The sequence below is a fragment of the Hermetia illucens genome, chromosome 6 (assembly GCF_905115235.1).
Source record: "Hermetia illucens chromosome 6, iHerIll2.2.curated.20191125, whole genome shotgun sequence".
NCBI classification, from domain to species: domain Eukaryota; kingdom Metazoa; phylum Arthropoda; class Insecta; order Diptera; family Stratiomyidae; genus Hermetia; species Hermetia illucens.
This window is the reverse complement of record NC_051854.1, coordinates 31,310,365-31,333,022: the sequence shown is the minus strand read 5'-3', so window position 1 is coordinate 31,333,022 and position 22,658 is coordinate 31,310,365. Positions and strand designations below refer to the sequence as shown.

At 40.5% G+C, this 22,658-nt stretch overlaps 1 protein-coding gene across 1 annotated transcript; it reads right to left on the bottom strand.

The window, feature by feature from the left end:
* Window positions 1-6,876: 6,876 nt before the first annotated feature.
* Window positions 6,877-21,281, bottom strand: LOC119660535 (probable cytochrome P450 28d1). Its single transcript, XM_038069163.1, has 8 exons — window positions 20,970-21,281; window positions 20,768-20,906; window positions 11,855-11,962; window positions 11,689-11,793; window positions 11,204-11,617; window positions 7,570-7,693; window positions 7,232-7,501; window positions 6,877-7,176 (listed from the first exon to the last, which is right to left on the bottom strand). Exons 1-8 carry the CDS (start codon window positions 21,161-21,163, stop codon window positions 7,007-7,009), a joined length of 1,524 nt encoding a protein of 507 aa, XP_037925091.1. The 5' UTR covers window positions 21,164-21,281; the 3' UTR covers window positions 6,877-7,006.
* Window positions 21,282-22,658: the final 1,377 nt, after the last annotated feature.

Below are 22,658 nucleotides of genomic sequence, written 5' to 3'. Positions count from 1 at the left end.
TACACGTAAAAGGTTTCACAGAATATATATTCTTACCAAATAATGAGTAACTTGAGTGTGAGACGCAGACAGATCGCAAATCGATTTAAATAAGACTTCGTTTTATAAAATACCTTAAAAAGAGGTTATTGACTATTTTTATTAGGAACAATTTAAGGATTCATGAATTAAGAATTGAAGAGAGAACTTTAACGAACGAAGAAATTCTACTAAGAATTAAGTATAAATAAATCGAAAATTGAATCCTTGGTGTTGTGTATGACAATTTCAATTGTACAGAAGATAGCGCATATTGTTCATACGTTTAGCATGCCAGGCTATATGCTTTATATACGACGACTTCGGCTCGACTTTAATCTACTATAGCTTTATTGATAATAGTAGGATTTTCTCCAAAATGGGCTAGAATGGCTGGTCACAGAGAAGAATAAACCATTGTGGAAGAAGGCAGAAAGAGCAAAATTTGCGAAGAAGGGATTTGGAAGCCCAGGATCGGAGGAGGAGTCGGCAAACAGATTTCCGGTCAACGACGTCTCTCAGCTGCCTCGATGGTGAATACCTTAGTCACATTGCTCCCTAGAGCACCTACAACAAAGGTGCATAAGAAGGCACAAACTGTGGTCACAACAATAGCACCGAAGTTGAACACTCAAGAAAAGGTCATTTGTTTTAAGATTGCTCCAATGAGTTTGGTATTACTAGGCCTAGGTCGGGGAAGCTGCCCGTATATCCAGAAATTTGAGGACAAAAATTGTCGCTTAGTAAAAAAGATAGTTTTGATCATGAAAGATCACCTTTTATTTTGCGTGAAGCCAAATTGTGAATTGTTTGAATTCAGAAAACCGAAGGCTGGACGCTGAGGTAAAGAAGGTTTTGAGTTTTCCTATGCGAGTAACGGTGAGCGCAGTTCTCTGTGAACATAGTCGAAAATTCAATAGCGCTCAATTTTTTAAATGGCCATACACAAATAAATTGATCTAGAAATGTTTTGATAACAATCAACTTCATACACTTCATACTAGGAGCTCAGCATTATTAAAAAGTGTGGAAAAGTTCAGCAACAATGGATACGAACAAATCGAAATACCGGAAGCTGGACGCTTCGAGTATAAAGTTTTTGTGTTCAATTTCAGTGAAATTTTTCAACTTTAGTAGATAAAAGAGAGGACAGTTGGGCCCCGAAATACTGTATTTATATTTATTTAAAAAAATTATTAGCCAATAAAGGAAATTATCTTTAAAATGAAGCTTTTTTTATGAACGTTTTCTTATAAACTTTGGTATGAAGTACAAAATTTTGACCTTCTATAACTTTGTTAATGCTAGTTGCATGTCCTTCAAATTTTCCAAAATTAATGTACTATTTTATTATTTATAGTGGTACCATTTTTAAGGCTTTGTGTAAAACAAAACCTTATTGAAATCGATTTACTGTCTGTCTGTCACACGCACTTTTCTCCAAAACGGCTCAACCGATCCGAACGAAATTTGTTGGATAGATGGGATTCATAGTTCCCACCACCACGCATACAGCGAGTGACATAAATTTAGATGGAGTTTAAAGGGGGGCTGCCCATACATGGAAAGGGGCGATTTAAAAAAAACTTTTCGCCGCATATAGTCGTGTAGGGTATCAAATGAAAGGCCTCGATTAGTACTTTCCGAAACTGACTGAGTTTTGGCGTGAATCGCAAAATGAACGAGTAAAGGATCAATATGTGCGCACTTAAAGTGAGGCAGGACTCATTTTCGGAAACTACTCAACCTAAAAATCCCCAAAAAATCAAGATGGTGCGCTTAGATGAAGTCTAGACCGCGAAATATATCCCATTCGGATATCTGTTCAAATACACTTACTAATAGTATATTACCAACTTTTAGAAATTTACTGAAAACCCCTATTAAATTCATCCTAGGACTACCAAATTTCGCCTACCTAGCCCGTGTTAAGGTTTTGTGCAAAACATTTATGTGAAATTTAAGCATCGAAAGGTGCCACATTCCGATATCTACCCAAATAAATTTATTAATAGTATATTGCTAACTTTTAGGAATTGATTGAAAAACCCCCCTTAAGTTCACCCTAGGAGTACTAAATTGCACCCACATAGAGGACTATCTCGTGCATATACATGCCACATCCTATGAAAAGTCGACTATTAGTGTCAAAGTTATAGCAGTGGAAACTTATCAATTTTCTGCGAATTTACCGCATCGTAAGCCATACAAGGAAGATGCTGACGTCATAATTAACGAGAATAATTGACATTCGAGTGAAATATTAAAATTGCATTCAAAAAAAATCTACCTCTCCCTAGCCCTTTTTAAGGTTTTGTTTATAAAACAAAACCTTCTTAAAATCGATTCAATGTCTGTCTGTCTGTCTGTCTGTCACACGCACTTTTCTCAGAAACGGCTATACCGATTGACACGAAATTTGGTGAGAAGGTGGAAAGTGTAAACGTTCAGACATGCAATGAGTGATATCCTTCTACGTCGAGATTTAGGGGTGGTCCGCATACATGTAAAAGGGGGGTGTACAATTTTTTTTCACCGAATATAGTTATGTTGGTTATCAAATGAAAGGTCTCAATTAGTGCTTTTCGAAGCCGGTCTTAGTTTTGAGATTCGTTAGAAAGGTGGGGGCTGGGAGGGGTGGAAATTAATGATTTCTTTAACAGACCCATTCTCAGAAACTACTCAACCGAAAAATCTGAAAAAACTCATGGAGCTGCCCCTATATGATGCCCAGGCCTCAAATTACCCTCCATATCGATATCTGTTCAAATTAAGTTAATAATAAGTTAATAATATTACCCAATTTTGGGGAAATTTGAGTAAAATCCCCCTTAAGTTTATCCCAGAGTTATAAAAGTTGGCATTAGTATAAAATATAATATGAGGCATATTATCCCCAAGTTTGATAAAAATATACTATTAGTAACAAATTTACAGTAGCTCAAAGTTGTCTTCACCGTGTAACCCGAAGTACTAAATCTGACATGCTAGATGCATGTATATAACGGGCTACGTACAAATGGGATAGTTCTACACTCAAATATACTCACAGAAAAAGCAAACAAAACCTTTCATACCTGAAGCGCCCAGCTTCCGGTTTCCCGACTTGTTTATAATTGTTGTAGGTTAAATTCTTCGCATTTGCTAATAATATTAAAGTCAGAATCTGAAGCGTATGAGGTGGACTATTATCAATACAGGGCTTTCCATCAAATGGTTTATTTAAATCGCGTTCTAAAAACTAGAGGACAATAGAATTTTTCACTATGTGACACGGAGCTGCCATGCCTTCGTCGCTCCTCAAATCTTCTTGTTTTTCTTCAGCCTTTGCCCCGTCATAAGCGGGGTCGGCTCATCGTGATTGCGTTGAATTTTGGATTTGAGACGTCCGCTTATACATCGATCACAAAGAACACCAGTTGTGGAATGCCACTTAATCCAGGTCGCATTAACGCGTGAAAAATTTTCATTACCCAAGTTTTCCATTGGCTGATAGCATTGACCAGAGATATTTCATTCGCTCACTTCTATGCAGGTTATTGCAGCTGACAGCGCTGAGCAATATAAATATCTTGAGTCAATGCTATTAGCCAATGAAGAACTGCGGTATGCTCCTCAGAAAGGGAAACACAAAACCTTTTATACCTGAAGCGTCAAGCTTCCCGTTTCCCGACTTGTTTGTACTTCTGGAATGAATTTAAGGGGGTTTTGGGATAAATTTCTAAAATATGATAGTATGCTATTATTAAATTTATTTGAGCAGGTATCGGAATGGGATGTATTTTGAGCCTAGATTTAGTATGGGCGCTTTATTGTGATTTTTTTCAGATTTTCCGGATGGACTCTAAGAATGGGTCCTGCTGCACTTTTCGGGGCACACTTCACCCCTCTATTTTTCACCCAACATCAGAAATTAGAAAATTTTGGAAAGTTCTACAAGCCCTTTTATTTGGAACCCCACATGACTATAAACTGTAAACTAAAATTGCAGCTTTTTTTCGCTTGTATGGGGAACCCCCCTAAAACCTAACAGAACTTCATTTACTATGTGTAAAAGGGTTCACTGGCCAAATGTTCTCATCTAATTTTGTGATAATAAATTCGGCCATTCCCGAATAAATCGGGTGTGACAGAAAAAGAGACAGATAAATGGACAGGCAGATAGTGAATCAATTCTAACACGGTTTGTTAAAATTACTTTCGTTAATAATGAAGTCAACATCTTATTTGCATGGCTTAAGAAGGAGGCGTCCGGATAGCTGAGTGGTTAGAGCGCAAGGCTGTTGTACGGAAGGTCGCTGTTCAAATCTCACTGGTGGCAGTGGAATTTGAATCGTGATTTGACGTAGGATACCAGTCGACTCAGCTGTGAATGAGTACCTGAGTCAAATCAGGATAATAATCTCGGGCGAGCGCAATGCTAACCACATTGCCTATTAGTGTACCGTTACGGTCTTGAATGAAGTGCTCTAACACACTTCAAGGCCCTGATACAACATGGATTGTTGCGCCAACGATTATTATTATTAAGAAGGAGTAAATTCGTCTACACTGCCTTAGTTGAAAATTTTAAACAGCGAGACTTACCAGTCGGCCTGCACAAAACGTATGTTCACACGGAAACCATATGTTACGATTACAAGCAGAGACAACAGAGAGAGCGTCGATGAGCTAAGAGAGCAGATATTTATGAAAAGTAGCTATAAATGTTTCATGCACAGGCATCTTACCGATTGAACCGGCCGACGCACAACTTTCTTTCTGCCAGAGAGTGTGACAGAAATTCCAAGTGCATACGCCGTTATCCACAGACTATCGTAAGAATACATTCGCCTGCATGAGAGTAGGGAGTGATAGCATTACTTGCAAGCCAGCTATCAAATACTATGCAGCGAACACAGATACCAAGCAAAATTTGAAGCGACGTTTGTAACATGCTTGAAGTAAGACGTCAATCGTGGTACTATTCATAGGCTGCTTATAAGTAGAGAAGGGGCTAGTCGGCCAGTGCAGTTGACATCGGTACTGCATACAAAGCCTATAATATGGATCGAAGATGTTGGGGTTTCAGGACTGTCTTGAATGATGGCGTGCATTTAGGATGGATCCAATTTCCCTGGCCAGTGCATGAAGAACGTAGAAAGGTTCATCATCACCAACGGCGAAAAAATCGGCATCCGGTCTAAGCCTGCCGTAATAAGGAACTCCAGATATCCCAGTTTTGCGTCGAGATCCACCAATTCGATATCCCTAAAAGCTGTCTGCCGTCCTGATCTACGGCATTGCTCCATCTCAGGCAGGGTGTGCCTCGTCTTCTTTTTCTACCATAGAAATTGCCCTTATAAACTTGCCGGGCTAGCACATCCATGCGGATTAGATGACCCGCCCACCACAACCGATTGAGCCGAATTTTACCCACAACCTGACGGTCATGGTATCGCTCATAGATTTCATCGTTATGTAGGCTACGGAATCGCCCATCCTCATGTAGGCGGCCAAACATTTTTCGGAGGATTCTTTCCCCGAACGCGACCAAGAGTTCGCAATTTTTTTTGCTAAGAACCCAAGTTTCCGAGGGATGCATGAGAAGTGGTAAGATCATTGTCTTGTACAGTAATAGCTTTGACCCTATGGTAAGACATATCGAGCGTGTGCGGATTTCATCATCGTAGCTGTTATCGGTTGTGGTTTTCGACCCTAGATAGGAGAAATTATCAATTTTCTCAAAGTTGTAGTCTGCTATCTTTATTCTTCCCGTTTGAACAGTGCGGTTTGATGTTGTTGGTTGGTTGGTTCTTGCTGCTGACGTTGCCACCATATACTTCGTCTTGCCTTCATTGATGTGCAGCCCAAGATCTCGCCTCAATCGCCGCCTGCTCGATCTGGGTGAAGGCAGTTTGTACGTCTTGGGTTGTTCTTCCCATTATGACGATATCGTCAGGATAGGTCAGTAGTTGGGTGGACTTAAAGAGGATCTTGCATTTACCTCAGCATCACGGATCACTTTCTCGAGGGCCAGGTTAAAGAAGACGCATGATAGGGCATCCCCTTGTCGTAGACCATTTTTGATGTCGAATGGTCTTGAAAGGGATCCTGCTGCTTTTATCTGACCTCGCACATTGGTCAGGATCAGCCTAGTCCGTCTAATCAATTTCGTCGGGATACCGAACTCTATCACGGTCGTGTACAGTTTTACCCTGGCTATGCTATCATAGGCGGTTTTAAAGTTGATGAGGAGATGCTGCAACATCGCTTGCCGCAAAGAGAAAATCTGATATGTTGCTGATTTGCCTGGAGTGAAGCCTCTTTGGTATGGGCCAATGATGTTCTGGGCATATGGGGCTATCCGGCCTAGCAAGATAGCAGATTACAAATGGTACTCAGCAACGTGATACCTCTATAATTGCTGGGCTGTGTGATATCTTCCTCCGCCAGTCGTCAGGGATTGATTCGCTGGCCGACACTTTGAGCACAAGTTGAAAAGCTAGTCCGAAAAATTTCAATTGAAGATGAAGATGTTACTAGTCTATCAGAGTTCGACGGTGTCTTTCTGACCGGTCTAGTAACGGAAATGACATGGGTGAAGTGTCCCCTAAAACAGTTATAACATTGGTGACGCTATAAAAAAATTGAAGAAAATGTTTAAAAAGGTAAACAAATATCGAAAACGGAAATCCTCTACAGAAATGCGAGATAATTAGTGCAATTAATGCTAAAATCTTAAAACTAAAGAAACCGATGGTCAGGAATGCAAATGAAAAACAGTGAAGGTTATTTTCAAAATTTGGATAATATCGATTCCAAAATGCGTTGAAATTAGCGGAAACTATATTGAGAAAGTAACGAACAATTATGATGAAAGTTATGGAACTGGTTGAATGTTTATATTTTTTATGTACTTCTTCTAGTCTACTAACATTTATTATATTCATTCCACGTTTTGTTTTTATTGTTTAAAATGATAGCCAAATAAAATTTTCTAATTATATTAGTTATTAATTCGTTCAAAATCTACCCAGCTCCCCCCTTCAGGAACGCAAAGAAAATGTTGGGTATCGATGATGAAATTTGGGTTTGTTCTTGGGTTCAACTTAACTTTCCAATTTCGTATTATTTCCACGACAGCTGCCTTAGATTGACATAGTGCGAATCGCATACCTGAAACAGAATTTGAACCGTAAAAATGCTTCTACACAAAGCTGAAAGAAAATACCTAAGCAAATTCTTGGTCCATCACCAAATGGAAGGAACACGCCCATTTCTTTGTATTTTTTGGCGCCGCCATTTTCAGGGCTGAAGCGTTCTGGTATAAATGCTTCCGGGTTTGGGTAATATTCCGGATCATGATGTAGTGCGTAATAGGGTAGCAGAATTGGAGTTCCTTTTTCAATTTTAATGGGTTTATCTTTACTAGACATTAATTCACAAGCATTTGAGCACATTTTATTGGACGCAATCGCCGGTGGATACAATCGCAAGCATTCTAAAAGAAGTTGATTAATATATACATACAATATATTATACATAAATAATGTAGACATGTTGGTTTACCATTAATGCATTGGTCTAGGTAGGGTAGCTCCTGTAGGTTTTCAAATGACACTTCCCCATTTTCTTCAATTGTCTTATTTATCTCGTCACGGAGTTTCTGTTGCGCACTTTCATGTTGGGCAAGCTGAGGGAAGCATACAATAATAAATGACTATATATGTGAATTGTACATATATACATGTGTGAATAAACATTACATAATAATTGGGATTTTGAGTCCATTTTAAATAAGTATGCGACATTTAGACATGAAAACTTTCTTTTATTTAAAGCAACAGTTACCGCAGTGCATTTTGAAATCAAATATCTCAAAAAACATGTTTTAGGAAACAAAAAACAAAAAAACCTTCATGGTTGCTTTCTACCATTATTATTATTTTATTAATTCTATGTTACACACAAATATTTTAGAAAAACAAAAAGGTGACCGTTCATCGCAGCCAAAAAAACTTAGACACTTCAAGTTATCATTTTATATCACAACACGTAATGCTGTTCAAAAGGAGATACCGTTATGGTTCTTGTTGTATTTAGAACTTCTGGGCTTCCTGACTTATACGACAACGATTAATTCGTTGCAATTATCGTTGTTATTCGTTGCAATTAAAGCCGCCTATGATAGCATAGCCAGGGTAAAACTGTACACGGCCATGAGAGAATTCGGTATCTCAACGAAACTTATAAGACTGACTAGGCTGACCCTGACCAATGTGCGAGGCCAGATAAAAGCAGCAGGATCACTCTCAATACCCTTCGACATCAACAACGTCATGCGTCCTCTTTAACCTGGCCCTCGAGAAAGTTATCCGTGATGCTGAGGTAAATGTAAGAGATACGATCCTCTTTAAGTCCACCCAACTATTGGCCTATGCTGACGATATCGACATCATGGGAAGAACCACCCGAGACGTACAAACTGCCTTCATCCAGATGGAGCAGGCAGCAATCGGGGCGAGATCTTGGGCTGCACATCAATGAAGGTAAGACGAAGTATGATATATGGTGGCAACGTCAGCATCGAAAACCAAACAACTAACAACATCAAACCGCACTGGTCAAACAGGAAGAACAAGGATAGGAGACTACAACTTTGAGACCGTTGATAATTTCTCCAATCTAGGGTCGAAAATCACAACCGATAACAGTTACGATGAGGAAATCCGCGCACGGTTGTTGTCAGCCAACAGAACCTATTTCAGCTTACAAAGACTGTTCCGCTCGAAAAGTCTCACCAAAGGTTTGCAGCTCTTACTGTACAAGACAATGATTTTGTCAGTCCTCATGTATTCCTCGGAGACTTGGGTTCTCAGCAAGAAGAATTGCGAACTCTTGGCCGCGTTCGAGAGAAGAATCCTCCGAAGAATTTTTGGCTCCCTACATGAGGATGGAAGATTCCGTAGCCAGTACATAACGACGAAATCTATGAGCGATACCATGACCGTCGGGTTGTGGATAAAATCCGGCTCAATAGGTTACGGTGGGCGGGTCACTTAATCCGTATGGATGAGGATGATCCTGCCCGGAAAGTCTATAAGGGCAATATCTATGGTAGAAAAAGAAGACGAGGCAGACCCTGCCTAAGATGGAGCGATGGCGTAGGTCAGGACGCCAGACAGCTTTTAGGGATATCGAATTGGTGGACCTCGGCCTAGACCGGATCCCGGTTGTTGCGCTGTTGATGATGATGATGGTGATGAATTATCGCACGTTAAAGGGCCGAAAATGAGCTGATCATTAAATATTATAAAAGCGTTAAGAAAAAAAAAACCAAAAACAAAATAGCCAACGTTTACTATTCATTACGCAATAAAAAACTTTAAAGAAAGTGGCTCCGTTTCTCGCAAAACAGGTGATGGTGGAACTCTGAAAATCTATTCTACGCAAACAAAATGAAAAATTTTGCGAAATATAAGACACAACTCCAAGATGAGGGCAATATGTTTTGCAAAAAAAAATTGGCACATCGTTACAGTAACAGATCTTCCTAAAACCGTTCGTAATTTTCTTCACAGAGAGGGATTAAGGGCCTATACTCCAAAGAAGAAGCAATTGCTTTCCCAAAGAAATATTGGCACAAGTCGGGAAACCAGAAGCGTCCAGCTTCTTAGTACGTAGCACGTAATATATACATATATTATTTGAGAGTATCCACTTTCGGGTGATATTGACATTCATAGTCTTCAGTTTTCAAAGAAGCAGCAACTTTGTTAGTAATAGTGCGATTTCCACCAAACCTGGTAAGATCATATTTTACATTATAGCCTACATCACTGCAATATTTTGTGGTGCTAGGATGAATTTAAGGGGGAGTTTCTAGCCAATTATAAAAAAAATATAGTAATATACTATTATTGACTTTGTTTGAACAGATATCGGTATGGAAAGTATTTCGAAGCCCAGACACCATATAGTGGCAGTCTCCTGATTTTTTTCAGATTTTTCGGTTGGGTGGTTTCAATCCCCCGCACTCCCCACCTTTCTAACAAATGTCAAAACTAGGACCGGCTTCAAAAATTACTAACCGAGACCTTTAATTGGATACCCTACATGATTATATTTGAGGAAATAACATTTTACACCCACCTTTCGTATGTATGGGGACCTCCCCCCCCCCTTAAATTCAACGTAAAAGGATGTAACTCACTGTATGTGTGAGGGTTCACAGTTCCTACCTTTCTACCAAATTTCATGTAAATCGCTATAAACGTCTCCGAGAAAAATGCCTGTAACGGACAGACAGACAGATTGATGGTAAACCGATTTTAATAAGGTTTTGTGTAAAAACGAGTTGGATATGTTCAAGAGGCCGTTAATAAGACAGAAGGGCTTTGGAAAATCGTTATTTTTTTACCCCGAGTCTAAATCCAACATTTTCGGTTCCGATGGCCTGCAATTGGTGTGAAGAAGGGTGGTCATTGTCTTAGAAGCTCGTAATATTGAGCCAACAGTTAAACAAGGCATCATAACGTGGGGTGCTATGGTATCTAAAGGACGAGGATTACTGCATATAAACCAAAAAAAGCCACTAGAATAGATTAACTTGACATATCAAGCCAGTATATACCAGCTACGGTTGCTATATTAGGCTTGTCATCTGACATAATCTTAGCTCATTGCAATGATCCAAAACACAAAACCAGCGTCGTTAAAGAATGGGTCCTCTATAACGTCAAAGGGACTCTTGCTGAGGCAGATTTGAATATGACTATAACACTTGTGGTAACACGTCAAAAAGGAGCCACGCGAAGGTAAAAAGCAAAAAGGACTTCAAGAATCACATAAAGGATATCTGGAGGTCTATTCCTGCAGAAGTTACCGAAAAACTTTAAAAGTTAATGGTTACCACACAAAACATTAATCTACCCAATCGTTATCATAAATTTGTTCTCTTTGTATTAAGTTTGAAGTGCCTAAGTTCTTTTGGATGTCCAAAACGCACATTTTTTTATTTTATTGCTATTTTTCTGTTTAAAATAAAACTAATCAAATGATAATAACGGTAGAAAATGCACATACAAATGTATCTTTTTTTTCTCCAATAGGTCACCTGGAAATATAAACTGACTTGAGATATTTGACTTGAAAGTACATTGTTGTAACTGTCCAACTTTTTAATTGGTTGACTGTAACTTACGCATCTTATACAGTTGGAAATCAGTATACTCGATGTTTCGAAACCGTCGACGAAAAATGTTATTGTGTGCGCAGCCACCTCTATTTCAGATAAATTCTTTTTCTCCCTTAGCTGCAACAGATAATTCAAAAAATCAACCCGGTCGCTTTTCGTGCTCTGTCGAACTCTGATGGCTTCCTTCATCAGTTGGATGAAATATGTTTGCATATCTTTCCTCATAAATGGTCGCTTGAAGATTCCTCTAAGGCAATCCGGTACCGCAGACATCAACATCAAGTATACTATCGATGCGAAGGATTGGTCCAAAACAGCTGCTCCCTTTTCACGAATTTCACAAGTTCCCTCCTCGAATGCCCCAGCTTCAATTCCATAGATGCAGTTACTAACGACTTCGGTCGTATATCTAGCTGCTAACTATCATATAAATATGCATATAAATAATTTATAATGGTTTAAAATTAATCTAGAAAGAACAAAGCGTTTACCTCCCTGGCTTCAATTCCATCTGCAATATGTTTCTTGGTTTCTTTTTCCAGGTATTTGGTCATTTTTCCGCAAACAGATAACATAATCGGATAGCTAGCTTTTATCTATATTTATTAATTAAGGCAAGTAATAATTAATATTTTCATAGTTAAATCCATTTTTTACCCTATTATTTGTCAGGGCAGGCGTCACTTCGCCCCTCTTTTCTTTCCATTCATTTCCTGACAAAATAAAGGGATTTCGTCCTAATAAAGGATCCGTTTCTTTATCTGCCTGCACAAAAATGAAAGAGATTTCAGTTATGGGTTGAAAGTGACTTTGATTGTTGAGGAAATAAAGGAATGTTAAAAAGGTATATTATTTTTCCGTAATCAACCAACTATATCCCGTTCTGTCTAAAAAAATCAATGGTGAAACTGAGCCTTAGTTTTCATAGCATTATAGCAAGGATAACATGCCGATGACAAACCCGGATAAAGGAAGAGGGTTTAAGGCAATGCACTTAGCACTCTCATCAGTAAAATAATAATAAAATGTTTTGGTTAAAGAAAGAGGTGAATAAACTATAACTTGAGTTGCTCCACTATGCTATTTCTTAGCTGATCTCTCTTGGTGAGAGGTCCTGCCGCGTTTCAAAAATGATCAGGTCATTTAACAATCCCAGGAACAACACTAGAGTGCCCCCGTGATAAAGCACGAGTTTTTGACGCATTAAGTCATAAGCAAATGAATCCGATCCAGAAAAATCCGTGTTTGGAAGTTAGATATCGATACGGGAACCGGTAAGAAGGAGGAGCTTGCAAGGAGTGAAAGGCTGTGAAAGAAATTATCAGTTTCCAATCCCCCTTCCCCCTATTTCATCTAATGTTAAAAATTAGTGCAAATGTACACCCTCCTTTTGCATGTATGGCGACCCCTCCCTCCACCTCAACTCAACGTAGAAAGATGTTATGCCCTGCATGTGGAGGAACTCATAGTTCCTACCTTTTCAACAAATTTTATATCAATAGTAGTAGGAGTAAATACTTCATTGAAATGGGTTGTGGACACAGAGACAGTAAACCGATTTTGAAAAGGTTTTGTTTCATACAAAACCTTAAAAATAATCTCACTTACCAGTAACCCCTTACAAAGATCTTTTTGATAAACTGGACATTGCGAAAGATCAGTATCGACTTGTCAAAACATTTGAATACCGCAAGTACATTATGTCCATGGAGGAAAGAAAGATTTTGAGAAGCGCTTTCGATGTAGTTATTGGACCCCATAATTTCATTGAGGAAACGCGAGGGTTAGAAGCGAGTTAGAGTGCAGCAAAGGAAGTTCTAGGCACTGGATTAAGCCCCGAAAGCGTAACTGACGCGTATGTGGAGCGTGCTGGTGTAGATCTCGACAGGTCGACCAAGAAAATGCATACAATGTCGCTACAAACATGATGATCGGATTGAGTCACAAGCCTCGGAGAAATACTAGGGCGTCCACCTCAGTCGACGCGGCAGGACGGGCCCCGGTCCTGTCGAGAAATGGGCAAGGGTTCTTGACGCATGGACGGCGTCAGGACGTAAGCAAGTTAGTCCGCACACAACGAACAAAACAAATACGTGTCTGCACGCTAAATGTTGGTACCCTAACTGGAAAGACCGAGGTACTCACCGGAGCCCTTCGGAAAAGGCGTATTGATATCTGCGCTCTGCAAGAAACCCGATGGTCTGGTGCCAAAAGCTGTTACAATGAACGCGAATGCGGTAAAAATGGCTATAAACTTCTCTATTTTGGTAGTCCACATACTCAATATGGTGTGGGCATTGCCATCTCAGAGGGTTTCCGTGATGCCATTAAAGAAGTCGAACGATTTGATGATCACCATTAGCTGATCGCACTATTCACTTCTTCACCGCAGACGCACCGCAGACAGGTAGACCTGATGCCGAGAAAGATGCCTTCTGGCAACTTCTCGATGAAAAGACTTGTCACGTGCCTGCTGACCACTATATTATCATTGCCGGCGACCTTACTGGTCATGTGGGTGAAATGGCAGACGGTAACAGGTGCCATGGGGGAAAGGGGTTCGGAGCGCACAATGAGGGTGGCGAGCGTATAATCGATTTTGCGGGCTCCCATGACCTTGTACTTATGAGCACATGGTTCATCAAACGATTTTCTCATCTTCCAACATTTTATAGTGGGAACAATAAAATGCAAATCGACTATATTCTCATAAGATGCCGACATTTCACCACTGTCACCGATTGCAAACTCGTTCCCTATGAGACCATCGCACCTCAAGATTGGCCATTGATTGCCGCCCTGCGAATTAAGAAACCGATAAAACAGCGTGAGGAACCCACTTGCCCGCGACGCACTGGCCCGCCGCGCCTTAAATGGTGGCGATTTGGTGAGAAGAAAGAAGAAACTATCTCACTCACACGATTACCGACCACTACGAAAGTGGAAGAATCATGGAACCAAATGAAAGGCACGATCCACAAAGCGATCTCTACAACTCGCGGGGTCACCAAGCCGGGTAATCGGTACATCAACCGAAATGCTTGGCTGGGGATGATGATGATGATGTTGAAATGAAGGTCCGTGAAAAGAAACAGAAGCAAAGAAAGCAGGCGCTGTCACTCGATCGAACCATTACAAACATTTTTATGATAAACTGGACACTCGAAATGGCGAGAGAGATCTGCATCGACTTGCTAAAAGCTGTAACGAACGTATACAGGATATCGAACACTTTTGTTGCGTTAATGACAAGAACGGTAATTTGCCTACCAACCGTCAAGCCGCAACGGATAGATGGCGAGAATACTTCGAGCAGATTTCAACTGAAGAATTTGTTCATCCCCCACTTCTACAATCATTGCCGACGTTTGGACCAGTTCCACTTGTCAGCGCAACTGGGTGCTCAGAGGTGGCGGTGAGGAAGACGAGACGGCAACCCTGACGGCCAAAACAAAGCCAAGTGGCCGAGGAGAACCTCCATAGTGGTGGCACCGGGAGACCCTGTACTCACTTTGGTTTGCCGGTCGTGATGCAGTAGGCGAATGCTCCAAAGGCCTAATTAGGGCGATCAGACCCGAGTCTGCACGAGGACTCATCTGAAGTGGGAAATTGGTCACGAAACCTTACGAGGGATATACTGGTACTTCGGGTGAACTCCCGTTGTATGCGAGGACAGCTCGGTTGTTTACGGTTGGCCGCCCTAATGGAAGTTTCACGGTGGTTGTGGTTGTGCTCAAGCGAGAAGAGACCTTCGGGCCTCGGCGTGGTGTTGCGTTTCAACACGGGTGCCGTATTCCTTAGTTCGGTAGAGATCTAGGTAATTCTTGCATCCACCAGTATGAATGCTAAGCCATGCACTTGGTATAGACTGGTACCGTGGTTGCCTGTCTCAACGGGACTCTGATTGTGGTCACAAAATCAATCCGTGTCTGAAGAGGACCGTAGGATTAAGTCTCCACGACAGGTACCTACGTTAAACACTCAAGGGCTTAACTGTCAGCGCAACTGAAGTCGAGGAGGCAATAAAACGAATGAAATCGGGGAAAGCCACAGGACCTGACGACATCGGATCTGACCTCTGCAAGGCGAACACTGTGGCTCAGTGAATTCTTTAATCGGATTATTCAGGAAGAAAGAGCACAATCTGACTGGCAAGAAAGTACTATCATACTATTCAATATGGCATGTTAATATTACCGTCCGATCCGGTTACTTTCCCATACCATGAAGGTTTTTGAATGCATTATTGACAACCGTATTCGCGAAATCGTTGAAGTAACCGTGAATCAAACCGGATTTGTCAAAAATTGCGGAACTACTGACGCAATACACGCTGCGTAGTTACTCATGGAGAAACACCGTGAGAAGCACCGCCCTCTTTACATTGCATTTTTGGATCTAGAGAAAGCGTTTGATCGTGTGCCACACGAACTCATCTGGTATGCTTTACGACAACACTTAGTGACAAAAGAACTCGTGCGCTGAATTCAGTTGCTCTACCACAATCCGAAAAGTGAAGTTCGAAGTATGGCGGGTGTATCAAAACCGCTTCGTGTCTCTGTTGGTGTTCATCAAGGAAGTGCCCTCTCACCACTCCTCTTTGTCCTTGTTATGGACACCGTCACACGGGATATCCAACGTCCAGCGCCCTACACACTGCTTTATGCAAATGATGTTTTCATAGCATCTAATAACAAAATGATCTCGAGCAACTTGTCCAAAAATGGAATGATCGCCTCATACACGGTCTCAGATTGAATTTAAACAAAACTGAATTTTTGACGACCGATCCGATGTCAGCGGCAGTGATCTGCCCAGAACTGAGCGATTTAAATACCTCGGATCAACGCTATCAGCCAATGGAGAACTGCATTATGAAATTTCTTCACGCAACCTGGATGAAGTGGCGTTCTACAATTGGTCTTCTTTGTGATCGACGTATCAAGGAACGTCTTAAATCTAAAATTTATCGCAATGTTGTCCGTGCTGTCGCCCTCTATGGTTCTGAGTGTTGGCCAACTATAAAAGACAATGAACGGCGTCTTGCGGTGATGGAGACGAAGATGTTACGTTGGACTAGTGACGTGACACGTTTTAATCATATCCGAAATGAGGATATCCGCGATCGTTATGGGGTTTGCACCGATCGTGGAAAAATTGCGAGAGAGGCGTCTTCGATGGTATGGTCACGCAATTCGCGCTAACGAGAATTCACTTGCTTAGATTGGTCTGAACATCGAAGTCGATGGTAAACGACCAAAACTTTTCGAAAAAATTTTGACTGACAGGTAGGTTGCATATTAATGAATTCAGTTACAGTCTCTACAGTTTTTACCCTTTACCATACACGACAGTTGGGTAGCACAAATGACTTTTCAAAACCTTGCTATGGATAATTCGACCAAAGGCGGCCTCACGCTTAATTGAGTGAGAGGAAGGAAAGAGTCGCCTGAATAAACCTGTTAATATTATTCACTGATACGGTAGAGACCCCAATAAGGTAGTTTTTTCCTTGTGAGGGGCGCCGTAGCAATTTGATATTACGTACCAACGGAGAGTTTCAATACATGGGAGAAGGCAATTTTTTTCACAACTTAATGTAGTCCAGAGGAGGCTTTCTGGAGATGACATGGCGATCGTGATGGGTCAGAGAGTGAAAGAAGGGAATGATCGTTAAGATCCCGAAGAAAGGAACCTTTTTGAATACAATAACTGAAAAATTTCGCTCTAGATGCTTTTGTACTGATCACATTAACGTCCTTCGGATCATTGTAGAGCAATGTGCAACTTTCTTCCGTTGCACTGTGAACTGAAATTGGGGAACGGGAAAAAAAGTTTTAAAATTTCAAGATCAACAAGCGCGAGCCTACAGTGGAACATCTGCGAATGTGAACCCCAAACGCCACTTAACGTTGATATGGAAGTAGACTAAGTCACGAAAGTGACGGAAGAGTATTAGAGCTCTCTATAAACTAGCGGAGATTGAATAGCGTGACGAGAAGGCTAAAGGAGCGAGTCGGAAGAACAATTCCTCGCAAACAACTGCCGTATTAAATGCCTCCGTGGTAAAGAGGAAGAATATCCCGAATGGAGGCTTTTCGAATCCAAGACGCAAGCAAGAAATAACACCGAAGTCGCGAATGGAGAATGCAAATCTAACAAACCAGAAACGGGTGGGCCAGAGAGAAGAAGTTTGTGCAAAAGTTATCAAGAAATGGATGGCGAAGAAGAGCAAAGGACTCAAAAAACTGAGGTCTGACGATATTTTGATTAAGAAAACGGGGAAAATGTCGTATGCGACCCCAAATTGTAGAAAATGGGCTAAATAGTGTCCTAAATTAGAAAGAGGTAAAACGGGGAGTTATTAATTAAATTTAGTGAAACGGAAAAAGTCAGCTAAGTTCAGAAGGACCATCGGAAAAGCAACTGGAGGTACAAACAGAAGTTAGAACCCTAGTCTATCGTATTACCATCTAATGGATTGGCATTGATGAAATTACTACCAAAAAGAACATAGTTGCGGGGATTCGCTGTCAGTTGGAAGTCCGAGAAGTAGTAACCTTAGAGACAATATTTTGCGAAAAGCGTACAGCGGCACACAAACTGCGGCACTTGTCCTTCCTGCGCGAAGAAGCTTTTGGAAGTAGGTAAAGTAAAAATACACTGGGTTGTCTGTCGCTACCGCGAACAGGCGAAAATTACAAAGTACTTCAATTGTCTGGAATTTGTATACTTTACCAAACATTGTAAAAATGAGAAAGATAAAACACCATTATGAATGTTCTGTAGAATACACCAGACAAAAGACGCTAGCCACATAGCTGTCAGTAAAAAATGTCCGATAATCAGGAGGGCCTTGAATACTACAAAATTAACATGAAGATAGTACAGATAAACTTCAATCACTGCGAGGTAGTTCAGGATCTCCTGGTACAAACTGCAGTAAAAGATAATAATAATAATAATGCGTGGATTTATGGCAAAAGCAACCAGGTCGCTATGTGGGCATACGGGGAGAAAGCGTTCATAGAAATCGAAGAGCGATTAGACGGTTTCGTTCGAGATAAAGTAAACGGCATCATCTTTTATAGTTGCTATGCAAGACCTAGTTGGACAATAGAAAAATTCCAGATAATGAATCGTAGACAATGTGGCGACAGACGCAAGCACCAGAGGTCCATTGTGACTTCAACGGGTGAGTAACAAAGTAGGGTAGCAAGTATGCTAACGTTAGAGGTCATAGACCACTGGAAACGTTTGTGTCTCTGGAGTTAGGAATTGCAAATAACGGTGAGGAAAATATAAATCGTAAAGCCGGTATGGATTCGATCTTTGACATCACTTTACCTAGATTTTCCCTTCTGCCGAAGATGAGGTGGTGGGTTAGCGAAGAATTCACCCACAGTGATCATCAGGTGGAAGTGCTTGAAATCAAAGAGAACAGAGTGGCACAGAATCTCAAAATAACAGGTCCAATGAAAGAATAGCCTCTTTGATAAAGACGCGTTTGACTTGGTGATGAATTCCGTCATAATGAACGAAGTATCAGCACAAAAGTTAACCAAACAGCTAATGCAGTCTGTTGTCAGCGCGTGCAATGCTGCAATGCCAAGAAGAGTCTCCAGCAGAACAGGCTCCCCTCTACTGATGGAGCGAGGAAATAAAAACGGTTAGTGCATGCAACCCCGAAGAATTATCCAACGTTCAAGGATAAGATTGGACTTCCAGAAGCTGTTCTCCATATTCACACAATTGAGGCGCGAATTGCAAAAAGCAATCAAACGAAAACAGGAGCTTTAAAAACCTCTGAAAATTAGCGGCCGTAAACCCCTCGAGTTATAGAGTAGTGATATCCAAAATAAAGAGGAGGAAATCATCCTCATCCGGATGAAGACTCCACGCTATCTGAGAAACCTAGTTGCCTGACTACTTTACAAATAGGGTGCTAAAGTACAAGAGCGATAAAGGCAAAATTACTACCGTGTGGAGTCCCTCAGGGATCGGTTTGGGTGCACTCTTTTGGAGCATTATGTATGATGGAGTCTTCTACCTGCATTTACCAGAAGGGATAAAACAAGTCAATTTCATCGATGATATTGCTGTGATTGTATTTGCAAAGCATATCCACGAGATTGAGGCAGCCAATGAAACGATCTGGAAGATCAGCAGTTGGCTGGAAACTGGCGGACTAGTACTCGCATATTACAAAACAGAAGCCGTTTTGATAACAAGCCGGAAGACCTTGGAATACATGAAAATTCGGATTGGAAACCAGACCATACGAAGCAGAGCTCAAATTCAAAGTTCATAGCGTGCCCAAATACGTCGGTAGATTGTTGCTATTTCGAATCATTACCTCGGTCTTCCTCTATGCTGCTCCTGTATGGAATGCAGCATTAACGAGTAAGGAAATCAGAGGAAACCTACTGCGGTTGTACAGATTATGTGCGATCAGAGTGATTTGTGGTTTTCGAACGATATCTGACGATGCGGCGTTAGTTATAGCCAAAGAAATGTTATGAAAGGCATCATTAATGGTTAGTTGACAGACCTAATGGGATAGCTCAACGAAAGGAAATGGACGTATAAGCTGATTCTGATCATCCGTATGTGGGTCAATTGCCACCATGGAGCTTGTAGTTGCCAGCTAAAATAGTTTCTATCTGGCCACCTGCCCAGGCAAGGAAGAAGACGCAGAGCATGCAATATTCTATTGTAGTCGCTTCCCCGCATAAAGGATCAAAATTCCGAGTGTGCATTTTCTAGTGGAGCGCATGCTTCAGTCGGAAGACAGATAGCAGTAATTAGTGACATTAGTAACTGATGTGCAAAAAGTGCTCCGCATAGAAGAAAGGGCCAGCGAGGGACAGGCATAATTGCTAAAAGGCTCCATGAAGTATGCACGGGTATGGTTTAGTACGTAGGCATGGATCTACGTGCACGATTCGGTGAGTGGTTTCTGCTGATGGCTTTGGAAGATTCTATATCCTGGCTTAGCCGAAAAAAACATCACTGCTTCACTTGGCTTCCATTGACTGCACCTCTTGATTTGATTGATTTAAATTAGCTAATATCAGAGCTTTTTGCTTTGTGAAGTTCAAAGTAAAATCCGCCAAGACTGCACTCCGTTGTTGTTATTTTAGCTTGGGTACCCTCACCTGGAGAAGCCCTCCCATCTTCCTACAGCAAAGGCAGTTCCTACCACACCATGGCACCTCAACATTAATCTGTGATTACTCCGCACCGTTCCGAATCAGACGGTGGTGTTTTCATCACGAGCGTAGAAAAAGAATTGAATCCAGTCAAGAACACAATACACGCAGAGACCTATGGAGCTTTCTGATTTACCAAGGCCAAGCTCGGTAGCTAAAATTAGGAGCATTGAAATCGAGTGGAAGCCAATTGAGGACAAACCTCTCGAGTTCACCCGAATCAACCTTAGGACCGAAAGAAGCTGCGAACTTAAGCTAGACGAGCATCGGAGGAAACTTAGCCTAAAGAAGAAGAACAAGTACGCCCCTAAGACATTGAGTTTCAGGTTTTCGTCTTATTATAATTTATTTTACTTACCCACTTGGAAAATTCATTTTCACTAAAATTTCTGAAGTTTGCTATAAGCACATCTTGCACCAATTTAGGGTCAATAATGAGTAGCTGCGGGTTCCGAACATTGAAAATCCCAACAAATCTATCTTTTCCTTTATATTCACTATAAAGAAAAACGCAAAAAGCGTTCACCAAATCACTAACGCACATTTCAAACCATTCTCACCGGTAGATGTCGATAATATCATATTGAAAATTTCGCTTCCGTAATACTATATTAGGGATGTTACCAAGCAAGAGTCGTGGTTTCGGGCCTAAAACTCCACGCTTTTTCCAGTAGTTAAAGTTAAATGTTAAGAAAAGATAAAGGAGCGTTCCAATTAGTCCAACTAAGGACAATGTTAGGAGGAGGAAAGCCATGGGGATGTTGCGACTGAATGTATCAAATGCTAGCAATGAACTGATTGAGAAAATAATTTGAAACTACTTCTTGGCGTAATTTCTTTGATTATAATGAAAGAAATGAGCGTCCGCTATTGGGATCAACACAATTGAATGCGTTTGAATTGATAGCAGAGCTGAGTAAATATACTGAGCTGACATATAGCAGTTAAATACTACACTTAAGGGGGAAACCACATTAGAAGAACTTTTTTAGCATACTTTATGTAGTGGGAGGAATTATTTGAAATTTAATTAAATTTGGACATTATATTAGTCATATTCCGATCAACTTTGAAAACTTTTTCCGAAAAATTTAAGCTAAAAATAAAAGAGTTACGTGACAATATTCTGCCGAAATTTGTAAATTGGAGTTCTCTAACTGGGGGACGTTTTTATTCTGAAACCAAAAAATTTTTAATTTCTCACTACTAACATATTTTCCAAGAATATCAACCTAAATGCAGTTGAAAATAATCAAAATCAAAAATTTTACAGATGTTCAAAGAAAATATTTCGATTTTCAGCATTTTTTCCATTGATTACGTGAAAAAGGCACCCTTAAAAATACGATTTCATTACATATGTTGATTCATGTTTTTAGTAGTTTTGTAAAAGATCATACCTCCAAATCTTTTGATTTGCAAAATGTGAAAAATGTCTTTTTGAGAATAACGCAACTGAGAGAAAAAATTGTTTGAAAAATCTCCTTTCGGATATGAAGACATTTATCACTCTTAATTATCAACAAAATACAGTTACAATGCATAAGAATGCCCTCGTACAAGGGACTGACGCGAAGTCTTTATAAATGCATTATTTACGTAACGCTACCAGATTTCGTAAGGACATAAGATTTCTTCCTGGGTTGTGGAACATAAGCCTGTATCTGATAGTCGCTCGCTTCTACCCCTATAAAATCGAAAGGACCATGAATTTCGCTTTAAAGTCTCTACAGCGTATTCTGGGATAGTTAGGCTACCAATCTACGCAATGAAAAAAAAACCGATTCTGAGAACCTCCTAATATGGTTTCCCCCCTTAATGGAAATATCAATGGAAAAAAATTAAAAAGAAAAATATCTGAACGAAGTAGCCTTCTATGTACACATTGTTATTATTCAATGAGCGTAGGTACTACATGTTTCTGTAGTATGTTTAGATGCACTTGACATTACCCTTCAATTGTAGATATGATGAGGGCGGCCGGCGAGCTAGTTATTGCTAATAAGATGAACTGTGAGATATAGATCAAGTACGCTGATAGCCAGTGGGTACGTGAACACAAAGTTGCTATCCCTGTTCTGTTGATTGTTCCTATATTTAGAATGGCAGATATTGCTCGCACCATTCTCACTTGTTAATCCATTAAGCTTCTATAGTAAACATTAGACGAGACTAATAACATTCATAGCTTTTTCGTTTTCGCAATACTGGTCCTTTTTATGAGCAGAAATTCCACTGGATGGCACTGG